The 23,344-nt window shown below is 54.4% G+C and overlaps 1 protein-coding gene and 1 long non-coding RNA gene across 2 annotated transcripts in view; one reads left to right on the forward strand and one right to left on the reverse strand.

Moving 5' to 3' along the window:
• Positions 1–10,736: 10,736 nt before the first annotated feature.
• Positions 10,737–23,344, reverse strand: part of ADAMTS7 (ADAM metallopeptidase with thrombospondin type 1 motif 7) — a 49,675-nt gene continuing 37,067 nt past the window's right edge. The window contains exons 20-24 of the mRNA XM_083850330.1: positions 23,083–23,235; positions 22,312–22,485; positions 21,444–21,590; positions 20,864–21,023; positions 10,737–12,578 (exon numbers count right to left, since the gene is read on the reverse strand). Of these exons, the coding sequence (XP_083706456.1) occupies positions 12,409–12,578; positions 20,864–21,023; positions 21,444–21,590; positions 22,312–22,485; positions 23,083–23,235 (804 nt within the window). The 3' untranslated portion in view covers positions 10,737–12,408. The remainder of the gene's footprint in view (positions 12,579–20,863; positions 21,024–21,443; positions 21,591–22,311; positions 22,486–23,082; positions 23,236–23,344) is intronic.
• Positions 12,585–18,664, forward strand: LOC310904959. The gene is made up of 2 exons (XR_014588695.1): positions 12,585–16,643; positions 17,618–18,664. It is a non-coding gene; the product is annotated as an uncharacterized lncRNA (long non-coding RNA).

Below are 23,344 nucleotides of genomic sequence, written 5' to 3' on the forward strand. Positions count from 1 at the left end.
TAACCTTAAATGTGGGGCAGTGCTATGTCCATTACTTCAGGTATTCATCAGGATGTGAAGGGAACTAACTGCTTGGTATTTACATGGGAAACTAAAATTGTGGTGGTGGTTCCAAAATGAATAACCTGTGGACATTTTATTAGTAATGTCCGATTTTGGTCAAAACCAACAATCTGTGTATTTAGACTCCTGCTGGGATAGTTTATCACAAAGTATCCTAACAGAAGCATTTTGTGAGGTTTTGTGGTGTTGCTTTTTTCAACAGGCTTGCTAAATGACAACTACTTCTATAAAGTAACTTCTTCTCTATGAAAAGCAGAGGGAGATATTTTCCTGTGATAAGGTGCTCGGTTTTGCTGTGCCATACTGTTAGAAGAGAGGTATAGAACCAGACCAATGTTTTTCCTCCCCGTGGTTTATTCTTTAATAAAATGAGTTAGATGCAATTGTAAATTGCAGTTTCAGTACATGCAGGTAGTGGGTCAGTCCCTTTGCTTCCCCAGCTTTGTACAATGGACAATAAATAATAACGTGTAGTTTAAACACAGTAAGTTTTGATATTGTGTATGGATAACTTTTTCTACCAGTAATGAATCTGTTTACTGATGGCTCTGAAGCAAATTCTTTGCTCTTTGCAGCCTCAGTCACCCCTAACGTGGGAGTACTGGGGTGTTTTTTACAAGGGGTCACTTAAAACTACTACATTACACTTCGTAGCTGGCCACTTGTTTGGCAATGTTAGCTGTGAAAGAATTACATTTTCAGTATTCGCTGTGATTCTCTTGGAGGGTCTGGGGTTTCCTCTGATGAACTTATGTGGTTAGATGTTGAAATGCATCATCACCAAATAACAATAAAGAAAAGGCATTAAGTTCTGCAAATACTTTGATGCCATGACAATGTATTTTATTTCATCTGGAACAGTTTTTGAAAATTATGCATTCCTTTGCTGGGAATTTGTTTCCAGGATGTCACAATTTTAGATTTAATCAATTCAACTCTTATAGCGGTCTTAGAAGAGAATGAACAATAACCTATAATGAACTCATTAAGAGTTTCTGAGACTGTTCTGAAAGCTGTGAAATTCAGTGGCAAGTAGTCACCTTGCTCTGAGAATTTCCAGTAACAGTTGACAACAAAGGAAGCTTGTTAATTATTTTAGTATGATGGAGCCTGAAGGCTCCAGCTAGACTGGGGCTCTATTTTTCTAACCTATCAAGAAAAAAACAGTAGGGGGCAATCTGTCACTTCAAAACTCTGTTAAGGATGCTCTAAGAAGAAGAATGAGCAGCACAATGGCACAGTAAATCCATAAAATGTGTAACACAAATGGAAAGTGTTTTATATATTTTTGAGGCCAAATAACAGTCTTTAATAAATATAAAGGACTTACTCTGTTCAGAAATGTAGGCTGATGATGACAATTAACTTACGCAACACTTCTTCCTGAAATTTCTGAATTGCTAAACTGTGACGTACTGTGGCGCTTGTACTGATTCTTGCTACTTCTGTTTTCGTTCCTTGCTCCATAAGACTTGCTGTCATGCATCATACCCGAAATGGCTTCGAGGCAGTATCTGGAAGTCTTCACAAAGTCAGTTTAAAGGAGAGTAATACTTCATACAGAAGAGTCTCTATTTCCATTTTAAAATTAAAGCAATGCTGACTTTGTTTTACTTAATAGAAGCAACCTGTCACTTTGCTCCTTTTCATAAGGAGAAAAACAAAAGCAAAGGATTATTTTTTAAACTTTTAATAGTTCCTGGAGAGTAGGAATCATGCAGAGAAAAATGTTCTGGAAGCATTTTCCCCACCAGGGGGAGCATTGAGAAAAGACCTCCGTGATCGGGAGCTTTTCAAAACCTGTGCTCGTGTTCCCTCTTTTTTATTTTCCCTCCCCTGTTCCTTAAAAGCAGTTCTTCTCGCCTCGAAGGGAAGCCCAGCCGAAGCCGGGGCTGCATCCCACAGAATCACAGAATATCCCGAGTTGGAAGGGACCCACAAGGATCATCGAGTCCAACTCGTGCCCCAGCGCTGGCTGAGAGCACGCAGGCTGCTGGTGAGCGCATGGCCAACCGCAGCTCGAGGGCTGTTACTTGCTGTTTGTCCTGGCTTTTCTGGGCTGCTTAGTAATGGTCCCAGATGTAAGTCTATGGGGCAAAGATAATGTTCTTTATCGAGTTCCAGGTTACACGGGTTTAAAGCCACCATTAGAGACCGGGGAGTTGTCCCTCAGAGCCGTCACTTTATCTTCTAATTCCACATTTTACATTTTCTGCCTTTAAAGCAGAAACTTTCTTGGAAAACTCCCATCCCTTGAAAAAACTTGCTTGCTGCTACCACACATCCCAAAATAGCACTTACACGCATTTTCCCTCTTTGTTGCCATACCAAATCTCCTGCATTTGGTCTTTCATGCTGATATTTTGGTGTGCTTGTTCATGCTTGTGTGGGAGAGTGGCACCACACGCAGCCTGCACGTGCATGGGGCTGCGACTGCAGCAGGCACGGGGGCTCTGTCCCGTCCCAGCTTTGTACCAGGGCCATCTCACTGCTGTCTGTAAAGGCCCATCTTAGGGCTTCCCTGCAAAATCATCAGCAGGCCCCTGACCAGTCCCTTGAGAACCTAAATCATGTAGCAAAGGGAAACGGTGTCTTAATGTTGGAGGGAAAGCCATAAAGACATTGCCTGATGGCGGAGCCTGCGGTTGGGTTATTAATTTCTGGGAAGGGATTAATCGCAGCCCTGAGATGTCCGCCTGCTTTTCCTGTTCCGTACTGAATTTTGCCACAGTCCAGAGAGAGCTGTTTGATAGATCAGTCTGGATGTGAATGATGTGACCCAGAGGAAGCCTCTGCTAAACAAGTTTTCAGGGGGTGAAAGTGTGTGTAGGAGGGAGAGCTCTGCCTGCACCCAGCGCAGTGTGCGTCTCAGAATTACTGCGTGTGTTGTGGGCTACCAGCTGCAAGCAAAGCCTCCTGCAAAGGTCAGCAGACTTTGGGAGAGTAATTCTGCTCAAGTTACACCAGCTCTATGCGGATTTAAATGTAAGTGTATCCTTCAAAACACCATGGGAAAGGCCCAAAGTACCCTGGGAAGAGGAAAAGGCTTTTCTTGGGGAGGGAAATGGCACTGACTTGCTTTATTCCTCTAGAAATGTAATCCCCAAAGAGCTATCTTATTTCATTTCCTGATTCAACACAAAAATGCTCCAAGTCGTGCTCTCAGAGTCCCAGCCTGTTTCAGAAAGCCTTTAATTTAAATTAAAGCTTCTGGACTGTAATCAGATAAGCGCGTGTGGGATTTGCACATAAATGGCATTAAAGTGCCGAGGGCAGCAGGTGATGCTTTACTCCCTGCACACGGGTGCTTGGCACCCAGCTGCAGCCCGCAGCCTCCACGCTGCTAACGGGAACAGGCCGGCGATGGCTGAAATATTTTAAAATGCAGCGCGCTGCCTGCCCCGCTGGTGTTTGCCTCCGGACGAGCCCAGCAAAGCCCTGCTGCTTCTTCCCCGAGGAAGTTGTACTGGTTTTAGGGAGTTATGCACGGAAGCGGGAACCACCTGGTGTTTCAGTTGCAATTGCTTACTTGTGTGTAGTCACAGCGATTGATGGAGTTTGGGAGCTGAGTTTTTAAAAACACCTTTACTTTTGTAGGACAGAACTCTTGCCCGGAGGAGCTCTTCAGAGCTGAAGAGCCAGCTGTTTTCAAAGCCTTATGCAAGGGAGTTTGTAGGTGTTAACGACACCCGGGTAAAGTGAAAAGCGGGATGTCTGCAGCTTGGTCGGCACCTAAAGAAGAGCAGGTCTCTGTCAAATTACTAAAATGACTGAAGTGGATTTTTCATAATTATATTTTGCTTGACAGATGATCAAGCAAATTTTTGCATTTACAGTGAGATTTTTGCATTTACAGTGAGGAGGAACAACTGCAGAGGGCACCAGAAGCCGTGGAGCCACACGAAGCTGGAGCCACACGAAGCCGTGAGCCCCTGCCTGCCGTGCCCCGCTCCCAGCACCCTGCCCGGGCTCCCAGCGCAGCATCACACCACAGCCTCAGCACAGAGGTAGGCTGTTCCTCTTCTCCCATTCCTCCAGAAGGATCTTCCCTTTGCTGAGCTCCAGGTGCACGTGCAGGGCTTTTTTAGCAGCTCCTGTTTCTCTAGGCAGAAAATAACAGGTTGGAAAGCCCAGTTCCCTGGGCTGCAAGCCCTTGCAAAGTTAGGTAAAGGGTCTGTTTGCTTCCTCTCCCACCGGTTAATTCTCCCGTGAGCTCTCACCCCTGCCTTGATGGCAGCCGGGCTGTGTAAGTGGATCGCAGGGCTTGTTTGCAAAAGCTTGATGGTGGGGTGTAGGACTGCGGTAATGCAGCTTGGGGAAACATGTAGGAGCTGAGCTGGAGAAGTGCGAGGAAAAAGAAAGCTGGAGATGAGGGAATTCAGAAGCTCTAGTGGGGCCACAGGACTGGGAACAGAAGGGGTAGAAGAACTTTTTAGCCATGCTTAAGCTGTTAGACGGCAACAGAGCAGTTGCATATAGAGATAGAACTACTTGCAGCATATAGATATTTCTAAATATTTACATCCAGCCTTGCTGAGCTTTCCTTAAAGCACAAACACTGGTCGGAAGCCGAGAGCCCCAGAGAGGAGAGCAGTGGCTCTGCTAACGCTGTCCTGGGCTTCGCAGATCCTCCTGCTCTTTTCCCCTCCCTCAACACGTGTGAAGCAGCTTTCTTTCATTTCATGACAAAACCAATTGCTCTGGGTGAGCAAAGCATGCAGTGCCTTGGTGCCAGCCGTGTGGCCAAGGCAGCTGATTTCTCTCCCCCTTCTCTCCTCCTCCCGCCTCCTGCTGCTGTGCTTCCCACCCGGGATGCCCCTGCTGGCTCGATGGTGATGCGGGGTTTGGATTCGGCACCTGAGGCTGTCGGGTGTCACTGCCCCCCTTCCAGAGCTCGCTGCCCTGAGGAGCTGCCACACGCCAGCCAAAACTGATAAAGCAACGAAGTTCTTCAAATCCTTCTCCTCCTGTCCTACCTTCACTTTTCCAACTTTTCCCAAAACGTGGCTTTGCTGGTAGCTGCATCAACCCCGCACCAAGGGGACAGAAATAAATATAAATGATGAAATTTGCTCTGTGAAGCGTGGACAGGACTTCGATGCAGAAGGGGCCATGTGCTTGCTGTGATCCAGGAAGCTGGGCTGGTTCCTGCGGGATGGATGCTGGCTGTCCCCTGAGCCATGTCCCCAGATCCTGGGGCTGAGGGACCGCACGGCAGGGTTGGCTCGTTGGGAGTTCTGCAAACGCACCTTGCTTTAATGATGTTCAGCTGAGGCTGTAATTACGCCATCAGGCATGTCGGTCTAGAATTACTTGTATCTTTAAGCCACCCCATTACCGTCTAATGAAGTCTAGCTATTTTTACTTGTCTCAGAAGTCACGCCGTGCCAGGCAGTAAATCCTTGAGAAGGGACAACATCAGCCTGTCGATCCCTTGCGCTCCAGATGTTCTCCCTCACTGCAGGAGGCGCGTGGCCCTGCCTGCTGCAGCTTCAGGCCTGGAACAGGGCAGAGCATCCCCTGCAGGAGGAGCGGCCCATGCTGAGGCTCCTGCAGCTTTGGGGATTTTCCCACGGTGAAGTAACTTCAAGGAGAGCCTTCTTGGTGAGGTCCACAAGTAAAAATACTGGAAAAATACTACAATGACAGAGATCCTGTATGGGCTAAAATCACTCCTTGAGTCCTTAAAAATCAACTTGCGAACCTCCATTAGCGACTTCTAAGGGGTTATTTGGTGGGATCACAAACGTGAATAAAATCTGTGGCCAACAGATTACAGATTTATGAGCCCCCCTGCACCCAGGGGGTCTCCAGGCACAGTGCCTGCAGCAGGACCACATCAGCGCTCGTGCCAAAAATGCAATAGTTCCCTGGGTAAAAGCAAACTGTGGAGAGGACAGGGCTGCCACCAGGGGCTGGCTGCGAGCTATTCCTGCTCTGTGCTTCGCTGCCTCCCGCTTGGCCTCCTCGCGTGCTCAGGCACCTGCGGGAGGGGATCCCTTGCTGTCTGGGCAGCTGGTGCTGGGCTGGAGGACTGGTGACCTCCCTGGCCCTTTGGGGATTAAAATACTCCGTCTGAGTTTGTCTGGTCCGGACAGAAGCACTTGGGGGGGGGGATCTGACAGTCTGCAGAACACAGGTGCTCTGACAGGGCAATCCAACGGCTTCTTGAGATACGGAAGTGTTTTAAGAGTTATTGTTAATAAGTGACAAAGAACCTGCTCCATAAAATTCCTGTTGCTTCCCAATTAATGAGCTCTCAGTTCCTTCCTGTCTCCAGCTCTGGAAATGTCTGGAGGCAACCGGGGGGAACACAAGGTCTGATGTCTAATCCAAAGCCAAAAACCTCTGGTTCTTCTCAGAGAGCCTTCAGGAGATCCCGACAAATAAATAGAAGCAGCAACAAAACACAGGCTACAGGTTGTGCCCCGGTGCCTTCCTTTTGGAGGTTGTCCTGTGAAGCTGCCATCAGGAGGAGTCTCGAAATGCTGGCCATCTCCACCCTGCAGCACGCTGCGGGGGCGCAGCCTCAGCCGTCCATGTCCCCGCGCCCCGCGGAGGTGGCTCTGCAAAAAGCTCCGTCCTCCCTTCCCCCTGGCTACGGAGCCCAGCAGGGCAGACCCAGAGCTGCACAGCTGATGCCACCAGCTGAGCAGCTTCTCCCCGCCATCCTTCCCCTGGGCAGAAGCCCCTGGGCTTATCTGCTCATCCCCAGAGCTTCGTCTCACCAGGTCCATGTCTCTGTTCGTTTTCCAGGTCCTTCCTTGCTGGGGAAACCTCCCCAGCAGAGTTGGCTGAGCTCAGCACAGATTTCCCCTGATGGACACGCACGAGCTGCTTCCTTTGACTGAGCTGTGACGAAACCAAGACGTTGGGCTTGGCTCCTTCTAGAAAACTCATTACTTTGGTAACGTCTGATACTTCTGCTTGGCACCCACCTTCCTAAGTCATTCCTCTCCCCTGTCCCACCGTCATCACATGGGGACGAGCTTTGCCCAAGCAGCTCAGATCACTGGGCCAGTACAGGTGTAACCTGCAGGGGCAGGGCAGGGCTTCAGCCCGGCCGCCTCCTTTCCCTGCCCCTACCTGCCGGGGGTTTGGCAGCACCAGCTCTGGCCACCTTCTATAGCCACGAGCCCTCTTCACAAACATGCCACCAGATCCTCGCCCTGTTCTTTCCCGTATTGGTCACTGTCCCCTAAAAGAGAGTTCTTGCATTTTTCAACATTTTTTCTTAAATCGTGCCTGCCTCCTGTCTTCAGAGAGCCGGAGGCCATGTGGGGACAGTGGATCTAATCCTGTCTGCAGTGTGAGGGAGGATGAGAGGAGGATGTTAAGAGGAGGCTGGAAGGAGAGGCAGTGGAGGTTTTCGGGGTTCCCAGTGACCTCGGGATGTGCCCTGCGCCCACGGCAGCACTGCTGGGAGCTGCCACCTCCTCGACATGAGGGAATGCCAGCTGCGATGGTGTCCTGGCCTTGGCGGTCTGCATGGTGGCACTGCAGTGAAATCATCTGTTTATACTTGAAAGTCTTCATAAACGTAAATGGAAAGCCTGTGGAGAAACAGGTTTTGTATTTACAACTGGCCCTGAGAAAAGCCAAGTCCTTCGGCATTAGGGACGTTCGGTGTCATGGGTGTCAGGACAGTTTAAAGAGGGGCTGCAGCTGCAGGCTGGATGGGAAGTAGCAAAATCTGGGAGGAGAAGTAATTTAAGTCAATATTTCTGTAATCGTAATGAAAACAGCAGGCGAGGTTTAACAGTGAGTGGGAGAAGTGGCCTGGCTAAAGGCTTAGTTCCCCCGGTGTTGGCACCGAGCGTCGGATGAACTTTAACTCCCGTCGGGGCCTGAGCTGCCCGTGCGGCCCCAGCGCACCCCGCGCTGCCCAGCCAGCTCCTGCTCCCACACCACACCTGAGCAAATCACTTCAAAGCTGCACTTCGGGGCAGACCGCCTTCAGGGTCAAATCATTTTTCAAATTTGTTTCGTCAACAGCTTGTCAAGAACGGAGCTGCATGACGTGATGGTTTTCCCTCGTGCCAGATCCGCCGTCTGCGGGTTGGTGACGTGTTACGCTGAAAAACGGCAAGTGAAACCTGTGAGCAAATCTTTCCCTGCTCTGTAATTAGCAGCTGAAGTTTACAATAGATGTCAGGAAACTTAACCGAAAGCCTCTTCAAAAAACATTGTTTGCTCTATTTCCTTTGTGGAAAATACAGGAAAAAACTACTTGTGAGCATCTGCTCTGAGCCCACGTCGGGTGCGCTGGGGCGGCCGGAGGTCAGGGGCTGGGGGCGGCCGGGGGCTGAGGAGCAGCGCGGCCCCCAGCCGGCAGTGCCGCTCCCTGGCGAGGTGTTGGGGCACGAATGCTGCGCGTTGCCGCAGCTCTTGGTGAACCCCCGATGCCCAGTGTCAGGAAAGCCTCAGCCAAAAGCACCGGCACAGCTCTCTCCATTTCTGTCCATCCGGGTTTGTGTTCTTCCACTCGAAGGGGCGCTGCTGCTGCGCTGTGCCCGACTGCCGCCCCCCAGCACCTTGTTGTAGCCGTCAGCGGCTGGAGGCTGCGCAGGGGGAGCTTTGCTGCCTCGGGTTTTGTTTAAAACATCAGAAGGAGTGCCCTGCAAAACCTTGCAGAACATCAGTTCCATCGCACCACGCACGTGCTTCCCCCGATTAGTGCAGCGGTGGCACAGCGAGGGGTCCTGTTGAATACGTGCCCGTATGCGACGATACACGTACACAGCTGTGAGCAGGTCGGCAAGCGCAGACGCCAGCAGCCCCCAGTGTCCGTGCTGCAGGCAGGGGCCGGCGCAGTCTGTGCCACACACACAGAAGTCCTTGATGACACAACATTTTACGACCAACTCATTCGAAACGGGAGCCATTTTCCAGCCTTGCCTTGCTCCGCTGTCAGTGGCTGCTGTGGTTAAGCTCGCCTAGGTTTGTTTAAACGTGCATTCCTGCCCTAAAACCCAGCCCACAACGCCCGTTAAATTGACCCAGCACACCGCTGGGTGGCACAGGGAGGTGAACTGGCTGCAAGAACAACGTTCCCGGCAGCCCGGCAGCTTAGCAGGGAAACCAACTGTTTTTCAAACAGGCCAAGTAAAACCGAGCGGACAAAGGTCAGAGAGACTCCGAGTCCCGCGCTGCGAAGGTTCACAATTAGTGGGAAAACCCGCCTTTGCTGTGTGGCAAATGAAGCATGTGTGTTTTGCACAGTTGGTCTTCAATGGGGTCTTTCTGAAGTAATGAACCAAAAGTATCTTATAATGACAAATTGAATGCATCCCGGTAGCCACATATCCTGTATCTGTGATGAAAAGCATTGCTTTGGGCTTTTCTTCTGCACGGGCTGTTGCCAGCGAGGGCTGGGAGGGGAATGCCCCAGGGTGTGCGGCACCGTCCTGGCGCGCAGTGGGCAGCGTGGGAGTGGGCAGCGTGCGAGGCCACCAAGCTCGGGGACCGCGGCCGCGGCCTCTGAAGAGCGAGCAGACCGCACCTTTCCTGGTGACACCGGAGCACGAACAGCGCCAGGAAAATGAGTAAGCCTTGTAAGACGCGCTAAGGAGAAAACGGAATCGTGACTATGGAGAGCCGGCGTGAGTTCTGGGAAGAAATGACGCCCGGTGCAGCTGCAGCCCCAGGTGCCCGGCCTGGTGCAGCGCCGGGGGAGACGGACAGCCAGCGGCCCCCTGCTCCGCTGCTGCGTGTAGGATCTGAATGAAATTCAGTTTTCTTTTTTTTTCTTAAATGTCCAGAAGCCGGAACCTGACGTGTTCTTGCTTTTCTCTTTCATACTCTGCTCTAATTAATGTAGCAAAAAGGATAAACTTGCTTTCCTGGTAAACCACGCCCTTAGATACTGCAGAGAAAAGCAGTTTCTAATCCAAACATCTGATCTATAATCACTTTTCTGCATTCATGTGCAGACTACTGCTGAGGTTATTTCTAAGGTAATGACCTTCTAGTATTGACACATTAATGAAACAGTTTTTTTTTATATAAAAAAAGGCATTTCTGTTTAGCTCCTTGGTTACAAGCAGCAGGTCCAAAAGCCAATATTGACAAAGCAGAGCAAGGAAATATCCCGGTCTGCTCCTGGGCTAGGTCTGGATTTGCTGTGAGAGGAAGCGATGAGCTCTGCACCCCCCTGCGCACCCTCTGGTTTAGAGCAGGTCCCGCTCTCAGAGGTGTTTCACCTCTGATGTATCAAAGTGCAGATAAATCAGGGCGAATTTAAATCTTTTGATGAACGTCTGCATTTCAGTGTGAGCTGCCTGCACTGGCTGTGGTGTCACACATGGAGCATCAGCGTTTTGACTCGGGCTGCTTCATCGTCACAGTTAGCACTGAAATGAATTAATTTGCAAACCTGGAGTCAGCAGCACCGCAATCCAGAAGCTGAAGCCTTTAGATTTGTGAGTGCCAGTACTTTACCCCAACTCTATAGAGCTCAGATTGTAATCACACAAATCCCAGTTTCAATCGGCTGCCTTAAATGATTTTCAGATGCAAACTGATTGCTCCATTCTGCTGCAGCTAAGATGAGAGTAATCAAACCCCTGCTGTTGTCAGTACCTAAAGAGCCTCCACTTAACTGAGTTTTCAGTGAAAAGCCCTTTAAAATTCCCCAAGGGGAAGAGAAAATATGAAACCCTTCCATTTCCTTCAGTAACTGTTTAATTTAACACACTTATGAGCTATAGCCATTAAAACCCAACACATTTAGAGGCTGTTCCTCAGCAAAACCTAGGAGCGCTGACAGAAGCAGAGGACGGATGGTGCCGACGCAAAGGAAAACAGGAATGAACGCAGGCTCTTTAAACATACAAATTTACACCACATTGGAAAGGAGTACAACACAAACAGTGAAGTCTGGGCTCGTGTTTTACATACAAATTACACACAGGAATTTCCCTTGTTACGCGGCAGTACTGCACGTTGTCCCAGACAGTACAAATTAAGAAAAAAATCCATCCTGGACTCTGTGACCGCATTGCACAACACAATGCAGCTCGTGCCGGGCTCAGTCCTTTTTCCGTTCAGTTTAGCGCAAGCAGGGTTGTGTTCACGGTCTCCCCAGTTTCATCTTCTATAGCCTGAAGAGTAACACAGAAAGGACGTGCCACCGAGACGCGCCTGACACCCTCCAGGAACCAACCTAAGAGCAAAACCTCCCCAGGACACCGAGGATTAACACACAAGCACCAGCTGCGAGGGCTGCGCAAGCCAAGGTGCCGCTCGTACAATAGCAGATACTCTAGATGAAAGAATCGACTAACCTTAACAGAAGTGACTATAAGCAGAAAGAAGGGTTTTAGCTTGGCAAGAGCACAGAAAAACACCTTAACCAACCATTACACTTCTATGCCATAACTGCGTACAGAAATCCAGTTGTGTGAGTACAATTCACTTTGCCAGTCGGGCTTTCGCGAGGAACCACGCAGCCGAGGTGAGAGCGCGGTGTTTGCCGGGCAGAGGCTCACAGCTGGGGCCAGAGCCGCTTCCCATCTCTGTCATCAGTACATGCAAGGGCCTACGCTGTCCGACTCCAGAGCAAGACTCATTTCATTCATGCCTTGATGTCCCTAAGCAGTGCCTCCACACCGCCCACGAGCGTGGGCAGCGGCTTTGCAGCAGAAGCCAGCAGTGGGATGAAGAGGGCAGAGCCCTTGCGTGCACTGTGAGCCTGGGACTTTCGGTGGGAACTGAAGCCGAAAAGCTTTCTGCCTCTGATCTCTCTCCATTTCTTAAATTATGGTTATTTAGCTTCAGTGCGTAAACAATTCAATGAAAGTTACAGAAATGGGTTGCCAGCTTCCAGTCCCTTAAGGGAAAAAAAAATGACTCCAAATGGTCAGCTGTGGTGGTGGAATGACAGATACTCACTTACATGTATAAAAATAACAATAAAAGTCAAGAGTTTCGTGCTGGCCTGCCAACACCATCAAGAGGCTTAAAATGTCAAATGATAGCACCATAAGCATTTCTGAGAAGTCTCCCCCAAATTATTGCTGCTTTAAGTTTCCCTTCCCTAAAATGCTTTCTCTTTGATCGCTCAGTGCTGGCTGCAACCCCAAGGGAGAGCTGCGCCCGCCCCGGCACGTTCCCCGTGGGACCCGCGCACCCAGCCCGAGCCAGACGCTGTTTTTCAGACTGAAGGTTCGAGCACCGTTACGTGGAGCACAAATACAACAAATCAAGCCTTCCCTGTGTTTTGCAAGAGCACCGTGTGGCGACAGAGCAGCACACCCGGCTGGTCCCCAGCTCCCCGCCGTGCCGCAGGGCTGCTCCCGGAGCCGCCGCGGGTCCTGGTGCTTTCTGCCCTCGGGGACGGTCCTGTCACCTCCTGGAGGCCCGCTCGTCCCCGCGGTCCCGGCCGGGCGCGTGGTGCCCGTGCTGGCGGCAGCTCTGGCAGCACTGGACGTGGACCGTCGGGAGGTGGCACCTTCCCAGCACCCGCAGGGTCTGGCAGAAGCCGAACGTCAAGCGGTCGCGCTCGCAGACGAAGCCTGGAGGAGATGCGAGAGCACAAGGACAGTGTTACTGCCGCGGCACCGGTACAGTTACCAGGCATTTGACAGCGCAGCTGGCAGAGACCTCAGAAAATGCAGAGCCCACCTTCATCTGAGCAAAGCGCCCACAGCTGCCGCTTTCTCCACAAGTGCCCGGCAGCTGCAGGAGCCCTCTCCGGGACTGGCAGTGCCACTCAGGCACTTCGTCCACCTCCTTGGGTGCTGCCCGAAGAGACCTTGCCCCCCACAGAACGCCCTCCCTCGTCGCCAGGTACAAACCCTGGTGCTGAGCATCCCGTGGGACGTGGGTGAGGAGGGATCAGCCTCGCCCCCACCACCAGCAGAGGCTGCAGGAATCGGCCCCGCTCCCCCTGCCCCGATCTGCCCAGCTGCTCGCTCCACCAGAGCCTGGCCGGGCTCGAAGGGGCTGCAGCGCGGCACAGCCCCCACGCCAAGCACGCCTTGTTTGCAGGCACGCGTTGTTGGTTTGCTTGGATTCTTCATTTCCTCCGTTTTCGGTTTACACAAAAACAGGCATGTGCCTCACCGAGTCCCACACAGCTGTGCAAAACATTTAAATTACATCACTGCTGTCCAATTTCACCTCCTGTAGAAGTGATTAACCAACATGACAGCTTCTCTGTGGAAAAGGGCAAAGCGGCTGCTCCTGCAGCTGGCATCCCTGTGGCCCCCCACGAAACAGCCCCCACGGGACGGCTCCACAAAAGGCTTTTCCCCTTCTCAGGGCGCTTTTGGGCTGGGGAAACACCGGCGGTGGGGAGGGAACCAGGGAGCTCTCGCCGAGCACTGCCCCACGCCGGCTCCTTTCGGTGAACAAAGGGCTTTGTTTAGGGAAAGGCTGATGCCCCCGTTCCCATGAAGGACAATCTGGTCCTCCGTGGTGAGCGCAAGGGAGCAGCAGATGCAGAAGAGAGACCTTTCCTCCCTCTCTGGAGTTCAGTCGCAGCCCTCTGCGCCCCCACCCCGTCAGCACGGAGGTCACTATCCTGTTCTAAAATTAATTTTCTATTTCGGTCGAGGTATTTCCTCTCTTCCTCGCTAACAACAGCTACTTCTGCAAAGCCCTGGTGTCTCTGTGCCCTGAAGAAATCACCTCACGCCAACTCTGCTGTGGCCGCAGCCGACCGGGAGCGAGCACCGGAGCCAGCCCCGCACCGCACGTAAAAACTCGGGGGCTCAGAAGAACTCAGCACCGCCACCCGGGGCGCTGGGAACGCCGGCGGCATTTCGGAGGCTCAGCACTGCTGCGGGAGCGGCGCCGTGCTGGGAGGGCCCCGCAGAGCACGCTGAGATTTTTTTTAGCAGGCAGCCGCGCACCTTGCTGTGCTTGGTGCTGCGCACAAGCAAAAAGCTCACGCTCACCCAAGCGGCCTTCCTAGAAAGTTATTCGTGGATCGCGCCCAGGCTGCCTCCCGCCCTCCCTTGCAAGAGCTGGGGGGGTTTGCGGCTGGAGCCTCTCACTGCAGGGCAACCTCCCTGGGCTGGCGCGGACGGTTGGGCTCTCGTCCGATCCCTTTCCAGCGGGTCAACGCCCTGGCGCTGCAATGGAAATCCCCATAGCTGCATCGTCAGGCCCCGCACGCAGGCAGAAGCCCGTCTGCCCCGCCAGCGAGAGCTCCCTCTGCACGCCACGCTGACAGCCCAGGTGCCCCTGCTGCGGGATAAAAGCCGGGACGGGCTGGGAGGGTGGGGAAGAGCCGCCCGCCCCCGCGCCGGAGGTGGCTGCCGCTCCTTCACTGGCCCCACGTCGCAGCCCGGGGCAGGGCTCCGCTTCTCAAAAGCATTTTTATAAAATGAAGTCACCGGGAGCTGCTGAGCGCCGGGGGCTTCCCAGGGCGGCCGGACCCAGGCCCAGCGCAGAGCCTTGGGGTGGATGCACGCGGGGTCAGACTCAGCGCGGAAAATCTTGGCTGCGCCCACGGTTCCTCCCTGGAACTCGGGCTTGGGCAGAGGAAGCTGTAAGAAGCACTTCATTTTTCAGCTCTTCACAGAAGGTCCCCATAGGTTTGACCCAATTTTCATGTAATCCTTTTATTGTTATTTTTTTCTATTAACAATTTTTTTTTATAATCCTAACACTTCATCTGAGCACACGCTCCAATCTTCGAGTTGGTGCCAAATTTCACTCTGCAGAAACGGCTTAAAGCAGGGCTTCCCAAATCCAGGCTAAGTCAGCACATCAGAAACCGAAAACCCACGCTTCTGTGGTTGTTTTTTTTAAGTTGGTGTGGAAGTCGTTTTAAATTTCATTTAAGCTTCTGCCTTACAGACCTAAGCATTTACTTTCATGCTGGGGAAAAATAAACTTCCTGGTACAGGTTTTGTAAAAACAAGGGAAGGTTGGGCTGAGAGCTGAGCCAGCAAGACGAGAGCACTGAGCCACTGACCTCTGACCTGCGGGGCGCCCTCGGAGCCAGCTCCCAGTTTAACCAGCGTTGGCCCCGGCTGCTGCTGCCGGGCCTGCGGTGCCCTGCGCTGGGACCGAGCGCTGGAGGAGGCACCGCACTGAGCAGCTTCGTCATAGGCAGCACTAGAGACCGGCCACTGGCGAGCATGCGAGCGACGTGTGCTCGGATGCCATTTGTCCGTCTCACCCCCGCAGCCCATTTCCAGCTCATTTCCCCGGCCACGGCGCTGGCACAGCACAGTCCCTGCCCTCCGAGCCCCGCTGGCAGCACCGTGCTCCTGGCCAGCGAGTCATTTCTTGGTGCACCACACGCGGCGTGAACATCCCCGGTGCTGCGCGATGCGCCCGGCCTCGGCTCCCCCGGGCACTGCAAAGCAAAGCTGTGCTGCTGGCACCGAGCACCCAGCACTCCCATCCGGCTCATGCTGCGCATGCCAAAGCCTGTAAAATTCTGAAAGCTTGGAAAACGAGAGGGAAAAGCAGAAAGCGCCCCTTTTTCAGGCTCTGCTGCTCAGTCTGAGCCCTGGGGCTCCACGCGTCACTGAGGAAGGGCGACCAGCACCCCCCCCCGGGGGATCGCAGACAGAAGGGGCCAACGGCAGCGCTCTCAGGGGCGAGGAGTTGGAGTCTGGATCCAACAGAGAAATTCTCATTTCCGAAGAGCTGATGCAGAGCCAGAACTGGAGGATCTTCCCTGCACTCATGATAAACAACTGTGCTGTCTTTCACTTCATTCTTACGAACAAAGGGAGGAGTAGAAAAAGCCAACTCCGCTGAAACAAGCCTCTGAACACGACCCCGAGCTTCCTCTCCAGAACTGGAAACCACTTCTAACGCGCCGTGCCCAGAGTGTCCCGCAGCACCCACGGGCACCCTGCGGTGGGCACGGAGGTCGCAGCACGCAGCCGTTTCGTGTCGATGGGCTCCCTGATTCCTTCACTTCTGTTTTTGTACGAGATCGGGCAGGGGAACAGTGCTGGGCAGCAGCCCCGAGCCCTCTGCTTCCAGAGCCTGGGGGCGAGCGCGGGGAGCGACTGCAAGCGAGCGTTAACACGCGGCTGAGGGCGCTGACCCTGCGGGCCGTGGGGAAAGCTCTCCTTCGTCAGTTTTGCCCTTGCTTTCCTTGTTTTTAGCACTTACAGCCTGAGCCGGCTGCCCCGTGCCCACACAGGGTGCCCCATGCCGTGCACCCAGCACCCAGCGCGGGAGGTGAGCCGATTTTTTCACCCTAACTGTTCGCACTGGACACTGAAGCCCATCACAATTTACGCTTTCAGAAACCTAAATCTACAGATCGCCAAGGAGGGGGGAGAAGTGTCTTCCCTGCCGTTACTCAACCCAAGGTCATTCACATAAAGCGTGCAGGCATTGCACTAAGCAAAACCCCGCCGTTCTCAGCCGGGAGAGGAAACGTGCCGTTCCTGTTCCAGCCATATGACAATTGCTGTGTTTTCTCTTGCGGCGCGCAGGTTTCAGCGGGAGCTGCGCTGGGCTGGGGCTGCCCGGCCCCGGGGCTGGGGCTGGGGCACAAGAGCTGGGCCCTGCAGGCGGCCGCCGGGTCCTGCCCCGGCTGGAGGACAGCGGCGCTGGCTGGGGATGTCGCACGGCCCCTGCTGTGGAAGGCACGGTTGTAGGTAAGGCCAAAATGCGCAACAGCCATTGCGCCTACAGTGCATAAAAGCCAGAAAAATCCTTTCCCAAGCTCCCGCTCTCTATTGACTGCTGCTGTTAATTAGCAGTAAGTAAAGGGCACTTAATGACTCGGCCAGCAGTGTCTCCCTGTCTTGCCACGAGGATGAAGACTTCCATGCTCAGAGGAGAGTAAATTGGAATTCGCTGCAATTATTTCTAGCGGGGATCCCTTGTGGACAAACTTAGCTGTATGCAGAACCATGAATAATTTCATTTCCCTACTGAAAGCAAGAAGGAATACAATGTCTAATTGCCAATTAATCTCGAGGTGGCTGGAAACACAGCCAGACACTGGGTGGGGATCCGAATGCACGCGCGGGAGGAGGAGAGGAGCCCGGGGTCTGCCCCTCGCCCAGGCTGCCCCAAACCAGCCGACCTTGGCGCTGCTCCCGGGACACGCGGCTGAGCCCCCCCTTCCCGCTGGCTAGGAACATCTGTCTAATTCCTAGAGAAACCACATCTATGGCCCGTTTGTGCATGCTTGTTCTGGGGCCAGCTGTACCCTTTAATTCCTTTCCCTCTCCGGTATCTGAAGGCTCCTGATGGGCAACGACCGCCTGCTAACGCACCCCGCAGCACAGCCCCGGCCTCGGCTCCGTTTGGTGGGGGAGAGAGGGGGCGGCCCTGGCAGCACCCGGCCGGGGAGCAGGGGTTTGGGTTCAGCGACGCCCCGTTATCAGGCACGTTATCGGCGTGCGGTGCGCGCTGCTCCTCGCTCCCCAGCGTTCATGCTCCCGAGCAGGGCAGCAGCGCTCCCCAAACTCCTCTACCTGCTAGATGAAAGGTGCCTGTGTGTGAGCTCTCACAGGAAAGCTGCTCTCAGCTCCTCTCCAAGGTGGACACAAAACTAAATGTAACATTTAGATGCACAAATCAACATCCTTTGCGTTTTGTTTTGTTTTTTTTTCCCCCCCAGTTTTCTGAGCTACGAGGAATGCTCTGGGAACAGGCGTGGCTGATGTGGGCGTAAAAGCTCCGCTTGGGCTCCGGGCGCAGGCACGGCTGGGATCAGCACAACAAGCCTCCCTGAGACGAGCGCTGCTCTTATCTCTCTGGCAGCGTGTCCGCAGTCCAGCAAATCCGCTCCCACTCCTATCACCTCGCAAGGGCTGCCAAGAGCACAGGCGTCCCTCGCGCCCCTCCGGAGCAAGCGGCAGCAGGGCCTTCCTGGCACAGCACCGGGAGACCCCGCGCAGCCCCTGGGACCCGCGCTGGGGGCAGGAGCTTCACCTGGGGGCAGCTGAGCAGGGCAGCGTCCGTCCCCGCGCACCCCCCAATGGCTCCTCCACGGGTGGCCTTGTTCTGAGCTTCTCCTGGGCATGGGGCGACCAGACACAGGCTGTGGGTCCTCCTCCAGGCCCACGCCGCCCTGCGCCCGGCCCCAACACGGATTCTCTCACCGTGGGGTCATGGTAGTTTGACTCCCTTGTCTTCATATGGGGTAAGAAAACTGTCCCTGGCCTTGCTGGGACGCCACGAGGACACATCTGAGTGCCTGTTGGGCTCGGGTGCTGCCTGGGAGCCATCTGAGGACACAGCCAACCTTATCTGCTCCGCTTACAGCTGGATTCAGCCGTAAAACTACAGGCGCGTTTAAAAATAACTTCTGTGTAATCATCAATTAATTTATAACGTAGCGACAGAACAGGATTCTGGTTTTAATTAATTCCAACCTCCTTTAATTGGAGAGGGCCAATTGCCGGTGAGATGTTTGCTTATGTTTGCTCTGTTCCATCTCCTTTAAAAATCCATCTGATTATGTTTTAACATTTAAGCTCTGCTGAGGTTACTCGCATTTTTGTGTCCAACGAGCACATAATTGCTCCCCGAGACCAACACACGAGCTGGCTGGTACCAGTGCACTTCGTGTTACGGGAGATGGAGACTCCTTGTCCTCCTAACGTAAACACTGAATCCCCGCAGCCTTCATTAATCTTGTGCAATAAAGATCCTTTAAAACACAGGAAAGGGCTAGAGTTTACGTTCATGCCTTTTCTGGGAGCCTCTGCCTGTGCATTTACACATCTGTGATTTCCTGCCATGTGAAAGTTTTGTTCCTCCTCATAGTTTGGCAGGAAATGTTTGTATTTCCAAGAGGCGTTTCCTGCCCTGGGCCGCGGCCAGAGCATTTATGTCATTTCTAATCCAGAACCGTAACATTTATTTGTGTGCTTCCTACACATCCCAACGGTTATTCTGGTACAGCCTTGGCCGTGCCGAGCATCCACGCGGCTCTCGTCACCGGCCCGTGCTGATGGGAATTTTCCCCTGACAAAAACGGCCGGAACCGCACGGCACCTCCCAGAGAAGCGCGACCGGCCGCCACCTCCACGCCGAGCCGGGGCAGCAGCGCGGGCTGCGGGAGGAGCAGGGCCGCCTGCGCCACGGACACGCGGCGGCACGGGTGGGTAGGGGGCTGCGGGGTGCCGCTCCTGCGGGGCCAGCTCCAGCCCCCCGGCCAGCTCCCGTGGGTGAAATGTTTCTTGCTGGGCAGACAAAAAGCTTTTTTCCCCAGACACATTGAGAAGATAAGGCTGATTAACGATTAGGGTGCCAATATCGGTGACATCTAACCCCCCATTATATTGCTTTTCTCTTAGGAGCTCTCAACCCCTGCGGCGTGCACATTTCTGGCTAACAGGGACCTGCCCGCTGCCACGGGACACGCTTCTCTGGGTGAGTGGGGAAGTGAGGAAGCAAACCGTGTGCCTGCCCCACAGCTGAGCGCTGTCTGCAGCCCGAGCAGGCGAACCAAGGTGGCAGACGGTCAGCATCACCCCGGTGGGACTATCCAGAGATGCTGCAGACCTGGCGTTACCTGATTTTTCTCACGGTGAGCCCACGCTGGTCTCAAAAGTTTTATAATGGTCAGAAAGCTTCACCTCTTGGTCTTTAGTTCTGCCTTCCTCTTTCCGAGGAACGCGTCACTTCTGCCCCAGGTCCCTCCACAGCAGCCCAGTTGCTCGCTCGGGTGAGCGCTGGCGGTCCCTCGGCTGGGTGGCGCTGCTGCCCCGGGCACGTAAATCCCAGCTCCCACTCATGGCCCTACAAACACCCCCAGCCCCTTGACAGCTGAATGCTCTGGACGTTTATAGACGGTTTGAATATTCCCACTTAATTACTGGTTAGCCAAACTAGCCTTATACAAGTAACGTACAAAACCCTCCCTCCAGCTTGCAATTAACGTCGAGTGCTTTTTTTGAGCTTCTTCCAACCGTGCAGCATCGCTGATCCCAGGACAAAGCCCGCCCTTCGGCGTGCTGCCCCTCCGCTCACCCCACTCCGGCACGAGCACAGACCTCCCTTCCTTCCCGGCCCCCTGCCCGCCAGCTCCTGCCGACCCTCCTGTGTTCACACCCAGCTCCCTCCCCCTGTCCTGCTCTCCAGGTCTCGGCATCCCCCGAGTGGCCCCATCCAGCTCACCCTCTCACAGCCACGCTGATTTTCGGCAGGCTGACCCTCGCTCTGATTTTTCCTCCTGCTCAGCAGCAGCAGCAGCGCCACCAGCACGCGCCAGCCCTGGAGATCAGCGCTGCTCTTGGTACGCCGCCCAGCTCTCCGGCCCCGCACCCAGTCCCCAACCACACAACTGCACAGCCCGGGGGGCTGACAAGTGAAAGACGGGGAGGAGAAAAATAAAGAATGGCTCTGAGCCTGGCTAGAAAACACATCCACGGTGCTGGACAGAGGTGGAGTGTCTCCAGCCACCACAGAGGATGATGGAGGGCAAAGCGCTGCACGTGTGGTCACACCTGCATGGGTGCTCGGGAGCACTCTGTGCTTGCACTGAAAGTGCAGCTCCCTCGTGTGAAGCTAGAAGCTTTCACGCCCAGCAACAGCGCGTAATCTCCTGTACCTCTTGCCTTTCTCCATTATGACTTCTGCCAATCTTATGTAAAGTAAAACATCAACCCCAGCCTCAACCCTGAACATCCAGGCACTGCAGCACGACGCAGACACACGTTTACACCCATCTCCTCGAAACCAAGCGGGGCTTTCTGTTGGCAACTGCCTGAATGGCAGAGCGGCACCGGCTGTGTGTGCTGCCTGGGAAGGGGTGATGCCAACCAGCTCACACAAGCTCTTGGGGAGCACGATCACATTCAAGAGAGAGTATTTAGTCGTCAGGAGTAGAACGGCCCAGGGGGCATCACTCACTCACCCGCATCGGTGCCTTCGCAGTCCTGCGGGTTGCACTTCTGCGTGCTCTCGGGCCAGGGCTCGTGGTCGCAGAGGCTGCTGTCCTCCTCCACCTGCCCCGTCTGCGTGTTGATGCACTTCACCTGGCGCCGCTGGATGCCCCCGCCGCAGGGCGCCGAGCACTGCGGGAGCAGGCAGAGCTGTCAGCTGGGCCGGCAGCACCAGGCCCTGGGGAGTTTTTATGCTGTTATTGCACCGCTCCCCGGTTTGCTTTGGAAGGCTGGCTTTTTACCCCTGCTCCTTGCATTTGTGCAAGAGAGCTGTTCCCATTCTGCCGCTGCCACGCGCTGCAGATGAGGGCGCCCGGCCAACTCGGGCGTGGGGCAGACGGCACTGACCAAGCTTGTTGACTTCAGGGGCCATGGCAATGACAGCACCAGGGACGTTTTTATTGATTGCTTTTGTAAAGAAACCACGGGAGGGGCACACAGCACCTCTCAACCCAGAGCTCCGTGGAGGAGCTGCACCAGCACAGCGAGGAGGATGCTGATCCAGCGCGGAGCTCACGGGAGAACCGTGCCTCGCCGCTCGCATCTGCTCACCTGCCCCCAGGAGCCCACCACCCAGCTGGTGCAGGGGTGGGTGTTGCAGGGCCGGGTGTTGTTGGGCCGTAGTGCCTCATCGCAGCGGCTCAGCTCCGGGCACGTCACCAGGCGCTCCTGCTCCCCTCCGCCGCAGGGCTCTGAGCACTGCAGAGACAAAACTCGTCAAAAGGGGAAGCCGACGGTGTAACGGAACAGCAGACACACTCCGTGCGTTGGACTCTTAAGGAGAAAAATATGAAAAATGCCCCTACCGACACATACACAAACACAAACTGCTTCCAGGGTCAAATACCAACTTCGCAGCTACAGCTGCTATCGGCGTGTGGTTTCCCTTTTGGAGCTGGGTGCTCTAAACTAGCTTCAAGTTTTCCAGAGGCAGGCAGATACAGGAGATGTGCTGCAAGCATCTGCTCCTACATTTAACAGTCAGCCTCAGCCCTCTGCCTCCCTGCCCAGGACAATGGTTCGGGCTCAGGCGATGCTCACCCCTCCCGCCCGCACACCTCCCCTGCAGCAGCTGCCGTGCGCCTCGTGCCGTGGGCAAACAGGAGGTGCCAGCCCCGCACGCTTCCAGGGGGAGATATAAAAAATAACTGCATGTGTGAAACATCGCATCACAAGTACGCATGCTGTAGACTGCTTCTGAGATGACCTCGCTGCTCACCATGACCTTACAGCTCGCTTTTTGGTAAAAGACAACAAACAACTGCCTCCTCTTGCATTTATCTGCAAAGAGCTCTCAAAACTTTTGAAAACAACCCAGCTGACACACCTCCTCATGCACCACGGCCAAGCCAGGCACGACGCCCTGCCGCGAGGTGCTGGGGTGCGCGGGCACCGCTCAGCCCCGGCCAGCAGCTCCTACCTCTCTCCAGGAGGACGTGTACCAGTCCAGGCACGGCGTGCCCTGGCAGGGCATCTGCGCCGGCGGTTTGTAGAGGACAGCCTGGCAGTGGAAGGGCCGCAGGAGCCTCTGGTCTCTGGTGTCGATGCAGTGCACGTCCCGAACCTTCACCCCTCCACCGCAGTTCCTGGAGCACTGGGCAAAGGAGAGGCACGTCACGCTGCAGCAAGGGGCTGGTGCAGGGCAGTCCCTCTGGGACGCGACCCGTGGAATAAAATAACGAACTGACACGCTCTGCCTTGGGCTGGCTTGGGATAATGCTCAACCTCTTTACACCTAAAAGCCTGTGGAGCTCCCAGCTGTAACAGAACAAAGCCTTTCTGCATCAGACTGCTGCTGATCTCCCATCCACGTATCTCGGAGATCGAGGCCACGCAGAATAACAAGGGCCGTTCACCGCTGTTTAACCCAGCAGATCCCTCCAACCTAACTGCAAACACATCCTGCTACTGTGGATTCTCAACAGCTCTTTTCAGAGACTTTCAAACCTTCCTTCAATTAGCTTCCGCAGTGCTGGCTTTTAAACCACCCCATTATTGTGGGATAAAGCAGTTTAAACTCTGTAGTGAGTGCAAAACCTGATCCCCCGCCTCTGCAATCCGTGGGGCAAGAGCACGCGCTGACAGCAAGTAACCGCCCGCATGGCAGGCACCTGCTGCTTCCCTGTCTCTGTGTGTAACGAAGGGAAACGTTGTGGAAGGAGAGGCAGGGCCCGGGTGCATGCCTGCTTACCTTACTCCAGTTCCCCACGCGCCAGGACGAGCACGGCCTCAGGGAGCACCTCCGAGCGGGGACGGGCTTGCTGGCAGCAGCGCAGTGCCGCTCGGTGCCGGTGCTGCAGCGCACGCTCCGCCAGATCGCGCCCACGCCGCAGGTGGCCGAGCACTGCAAAAAAAAAGGCAGCCCCTAACGCACCTGGGGGCAGCAGCGGGTGCTCGGCTCACGGCCTCCCCCCGGGGATCAGGAGGGTGCCGGAGGAACGGGACCGGGCCGC

The sequence above is a fragment of the Anser anser genome, assembly GCF_964211835.1.
Source record: "Anser anser genome assembly, chromosome: 10".
In the NCBI taxonomy this organism is placed as follows: Eukaryota; Metazoa; Chordata; class Aves; order Anseriformes; family Anatidae; genus Anser; species Anser anser.